Source organism: Triticum dicoccoides, chromosome 4A, assembly GCF_002162155.2.
Source record: "Triticum dicoccoides isolate Atlit2015 ecotype Zavitan chromosome 4A, WEW_v2.0, whole genome shotgun sequence".
In the NCBI taxonomy this organism is placed as follows: domain Eukaryota; kingdom Viridiplantae; phylum Streptophyta; class Magnoliopsida; order Poales; family Poaceae; genus Triticum; species Triticum dicoccoides.
In genome coordinates, this window is record NC_041386.1 from 67,758,002 (window position 1) to 67,763,243 (window position 5,242).

The 5,242-nt window shown below is 58.6% G+C and overlaps 1 protein-coding gene across 1 annotated transcript; it reads left to right on the forward strand.

The window, feature by feature from the left end:
* Positions 1 to 857: 857 nt before the first annotated feature.
* LOC119285020 (leucine-rich repeat receptor-like serine/threonine-protein kinase BAM1) lies at positions 858 to 4,344 on the forward strand. Its single transcript, XM_037564218.1, has 2 exons — positions 858 to 3,453; positions 3,694 to 4,344. Exons 1-2 carry the CDS (start codon positions 888 to 890, stop codon positions 4,119 to 4,121), a joined length of 2,994 nt encoding a protein of 997 aa, XP_037420115.1. The 5' UTR covers positions 858 to 887; the 3' UTR covers positions 4,122 to 4,344.
* The last annotated feature ends 898 nt before the right edge of the window (positions 4,345 to 5,242 follow it).

Genomic DNA, 5,242 nt, shown 5'->3' on the forward strand with positions numbered 1-5,242 from the left:
TTTTTAGTGTAGCTCCCATCATAACGTTTATCATCTCAAAATTTTACACACATGAGGTATCATGTGTATGGAATGTGTGTATTTTTTTCAAAAATAAACTTAAAAACGTGATTCTTGAAATTTTCAAAAAATAACTAGCTCCATGGAGCTCGTCCTCAATTTAGCATTTCCGGAAGTAAACACATTTTTGCTCGTGTCACGGATGAACTCGATGTATGCCACAACCAATTTCATGTTTTGTAAGATACCACTGTAAATATCATGCATCGAAAACCACCGCAAGAAATGGTTAATCTGATATGTGCTACCGTCATGATGGCATATATGATATCAAAGTATCCGGTATCCATGAGAAAAAATGTTATCCAGCTGAAAAAACCAACGGTGTAGGAGGCGTTCGGGACAAGGAGCAAAAACAGGGCACGTTCGGGAGTTATAGAATCCGTATATGAAAGTATCGAGTATCCATGAAAAAAAGTATCAAGGTAATATTGGCAAGCGAACTTTCCGTAATTTGATATGACCCCTTTTTGCTACAGACTGTGGAATTTTTTTGTGATGATTCAAGATGCCAAAAAAATAATCTTGTGATGATTCAAAGATTGTACCACAGTTGTCCATCGACGATTGCCCTAGTGCTCTAGGTAAATTTGAATCTTTACCTTTTACCTTTTTCTTTTCTTTTTGAAGCTTTTACCTTCTGACAAAAAAACGAACCAAAGGAGAACATTGGAAATCAGCATGCTCGCACGGTACCGCTTCATTTTTTCCACCAAGGAAAAAAGGAAGCGAAAAGGAAAGAAATTGAAACGGAAGATCCGCACACGCGCATATAATCTCACGCTGTCCGCCTGAACTCGAGCGCCACTCCAGCTCAGCCCCCATCCATGGCACGCTCCATGGCCGCCACTCACACCTTTCTCCTCCCCGTACTCCTCCTGCTCCTGGCCACCGCCACCCGCTCCACCGCCTCCGGCTCACCCACCTCCGTCGCCTCCCCGGAAGCCGCCGCCCTCCTCAACCTCTCCGTGGCGCTCGCTGACCCCTCGGGCTACCTTTCCGCGCACTGGACGCCGGCCACGCCGCTCTGCTCGTGGCCGCGCCTCTCCTGCGACGCCGCCGGCTCGCGCGTCGTCTCCCTCGACCTCTCCGCCCTCAACCTCACCGGCCCCATCCCCGCCGCCGCCCTCTCCTCCGTCCCGCACCTCCGGTCCCTCAACCTCTCCAATAACCTCTTCAATTCCACCTTCCCGGACGGCCTCATCGCCAGCCTTGCCGACATCCGCGTTCTCGACCTGTACAACAACAACCTCACCGGCCCGCTCCCCGCCGCGCTCCCCAATCTCACGAACCTTGTGCACCTCCACCTCGGCGGCAATTTCTTCTCCGGCAGCATTCCCACGTCGTACGGCCAATGGAGCCGCATCCGGTACCTGGCCCTCTCCGGCAATGAGCTCACCGGGGAGATACCGCCCGAGCTCGGCAACCTGGCGACGCTGAGGGAGCTGTACCTCGGGTACTTCAACAGCTTCACCGGCGGGATACCGCCTGAGCTCGGGAGGCTGCGGCAGCTCGTGCGGCTCGACATGGCGAGCTGCGGGATCTCCGGCACGGTCCCGCCGGAGCTGGCGAACCTGACGGCGCTCGACACTCTGTTTCTACAGATTAACGCCCTCTCCGGCCGGCTGCCGTCGGAGATAGGCGCGATGAGCGCGCTGAAGTCGCTCGACTTGTCCAACAACCTGTTCGCCGGGGAGATCCCAGCGAGCTTCGCGGCCCTCAAGAACATGACGCTGCTGAACCTCTTTCGGAACCGCCTCGCCGGCGAGATTCCCGAATTTATCGGCGACCTGCCGAACCTCGAAGTGCTGCAGTTGTGGGAGAACAACTTCACCGGCGGAGTGCCGGCGCAGCTTGGTGTGGCGGCAACCAGGCTGAGGATTGTCGACGTGAGCACAAATAAGCTCACCGGCGTTCTGCCGACCGAGCTATGCGCCGGCGGTCGGCTGGAGACGTTCATCGCGCTTGGAAATTCGTTGTTTGGCGGCATTCCGGGCGGGTTCGCCGGGTGCCCCTCATTGACGAGGATTCGCCTGGGAGAGAATTATCTCAATGGGACGATTCCGGCCAAGCTGTTCACGTTGCAGAACCTGACACAGGTAGAGCTGCACAACAATTTGCTGTCCGGCGAGCTCCGGCTAGACGCCGACGAGGTGTCGGCATCGATAGGGGAGCTGAGCCTGTATAACAACCGATTATCTGGCCCGGTGCCGGCGGGGATCGGTGGCCTCGTGGGGCTGCAGAAGCTTCTGTTGGCCGACAACAAGCTGTCCGGCGAGCTCCCGCCGGCTATTGGGAAGTTGCAGCAGCTTTCAAAGGTGGACATGTCTGGCAACCTGATATCCGGGGAGCTGCCGCCGGCGATCGCGGGATGCAGGCTGCTCACCTTCCTCGACCTATCCGGCAACAAGCTCTCCGGCAGCATCCCGGCCGCGCTCGCCAGCCTACGGATCCTCAACTACCTCAACCTATCCAGCAACGCGCTCGACGGGGAGATCCCGCCTCCCATCGCCGGAATGCAGAGCCTAACAGCCGTCGACTTCTCGTACAACCGCCTGTCCGGCGAGGTCCCAGCCACCGGGCAGTTCGCCTACTTCAACTCCACCTCCTTCGCCGGCAACCCTGGTCTCTGCGGGGCCTTCCTGTCCCCGTGCGGCGGCCACGGCGTCGCCACGTCGGCCTTCGGGTCCCTCTCGTCGACCACGAAGCTTCTCCTGGTGCTCGGCCTCCTGGCGCTGTCCATCATCTTCGCCGTGGCGGCCGTGCTGAAGGCGCGGTCGCTGAAGCGGTCGGCGGAGGCGCGCGCGTGGCGGATCACGGCGTTCCAGCGGCTGGACTTCGCCGTGGACGACGTGCTGGACTGCCTCAAGGAGGAGAACGTGATCGGCAAGGGCGGGTCCGGGATCGTGTACAAGGGCGCGATGCCGGGCGGCGCGGTGGTGGCCGTGAAGCGGCTGTCCGCCATCGGGCGCTCCGGCTCGGCTCACGACGACTACGGCTTCTCCGCCGAGATACAGACGCTGGGGCGGATCCGGCACCGCCACATCGTGCGGCTGCTCGGGTTCGCGGCCAACCGCGAGACCAACCTGCTGGTGTACGAGTACATGCCCAACGGCAGCCTCGGCGAGGTGCTCCACGGCAAGAAGGGCGGCCACCTGCAGTGGGCCACGCGGTACAAGATCGCCGTGGAGGCGGCCAAGGGCCTCTGCTACCTGCACCACGACTGCTCGCCGCCGATACTGCACCGCGACGTCAAGTCCAACAACATCCTCCTCGACACCGACTTCGAGGCGCACGTCGCCGACTTCGGCCTCGCCAAGTTCCTCAACGGCAACGCCGGCGGCTCCGAGTGCATGTCCGCGATCGCCGGTTCCTACGGATACATCGCTCCCGGTATGTATTACGGTCCTCCTCTGTTTTCATTCTTCACAAACGTTTTGGATTCAAATCATCGAGATTTTCAGCTTTGGTATGCTCTGATTGTTTTTGCTGTGTGGCACCAACTGTGCTGCACATGCCCTGGAACTGAAGCCAGCCTCTCATCACTTTGTCGTTTAAATGGATCATCTTTGGGAATTGTTGGCATGTGATCTTATGTGGCTGCATTTTCTGTGTTTTTTGTGCCTTTTTCAGAGTATGCCTACACGCTGAAGGTCGACGAGAAGAGCGACGTGTACAGCTTCGGCGTGGTGCTGTTGGAGCTTGTCACCGGACGCAAGCCGGTGGGCGAGTTCGGCGACGGCGTGGACATCGTGCAGTGGGTGCGGATGGCCACCGGGTCGACCAAGGAAGGCGTGATGAAGATCGTCGACCCGCGCCTCTCGACGGTGCCCATCCAGGAGCTGACGCACGTCTTCTACGTCGCCATGCTCTGCGTCGCCGAGCAGAGCGTCGAGCGGCCCACGATGCGGGAGGTGGTGCAGATCCTGGCCGACATGCCAGGGGCGACGTCGATGACCGCCGGCACGACGCGGTCGGAGGCCACCGCCGAAGGAGAAGAGGAGGAGCATCAGGACGGGCCACAGGACTCCCCGGCGCAGCAGGATCTCCTCAGCATTTAGTGGCTGTACCTTTGTCGCGGCCCCTGTACCTTGTGGTGTACTCTTCGGAATGTGGTGGCGTGTCCGGATGCGTGTGCAGGCATGTGCTAGATTAGTGGTATGATGATAATGTTGTGGATTAATTAGACCGGTGTAATCTCTGTTGTAGTGGTGGTACTGGCTTGTACAAAGCGGTTAGTGGGTCTCGTCTCTCCAATTGAATCGAAGCGATTTGTTTCTGAAATCACACGAAAAGAGGAGGCCCGAGGCAGCCCGTACGTGCACGCTTCGACGTCTGCTTGCTCGAACGCGTGCTTGGGTGACATGCATGCACAGCGCGGCGCAGGCGCACTGGCGCGCCCACGTCAAGGGTTCGGGCAGGAGAGGACGCGCACGCTCGCTCGCTCCGGACGGCCGTCGCTGTAGCGGTGCTCACCTTCCCCAGCGGCATGCACGGCTTGCGGCCAAGTGAAATTGGCGCGTGCACGTGAACCGTCATCTCATCTCCTCTCCACAGTGTAGTGCATGCCTGGTTTCACTCGCAGGCGTCAGACGCACCCGGGCCATGCTGCTGCTGCTGCTGGCATCTACACGCTCGCACGGCACACTTGTGTCGGGTTAGAAAGATGTTGGCCGCACTGTGCTGGCCTGGCCTGGCCGCCGTGTCTCGGAGCGTGTCTTTTCTTGCACAAGGCACTCGTTTCATATGACTTTCCAGCAGTCTGTGTAACACTGTAAAAACTGTCGGGGAATCAGTACACTACGTACAAGGCAGGCAAGGGCTGAATCGACGGTGATCGAGTTACCATGCAGCATTCTCTTAAGCGTGCCGTGCGTGTTAGTGGTGGTGGTGGTACGGCGTGCCCCGGCCGCGAGTGATGGGCTTGGACTGAGCACGTAGTCGGGCGGAATCCGAGATGATCGGCGCTGCAGCGCATGCAGGGGCGAGGCAGGCGACTGTGACCGCGAGTGCGCTCCTACTGGGACAAAATTACTGTTCTGACCCTTAAGGCAAACTAAATCCCGATTTGACCTCGTTCCGAAAAAAAAATCGTTTCTGACCTTTTCTGGTGACGCAAGGTCCCTGGCGTCTGGGTTACGAAGCAGACGCCGGGGTCCCTGGCGTCTGGCCCCTGGCGTCT

Excerpts from the sequence above, each read along its gene's own strand:
- LOC119285020 (XM_037564218.1), top strand. The coding sequence starts at position 888 with ATGGCACGCTCCATGGCCGCCACTCACACCTTTCTCCTCCCCGTACTC. Across the intron at positions 3,454-3,693 it reads CTACGGATACATCGCTCCCG|AGTATGCCTACACGCTGAAG; the intron begins GTATGTATTACG and ends TGCCTTTTTCAG.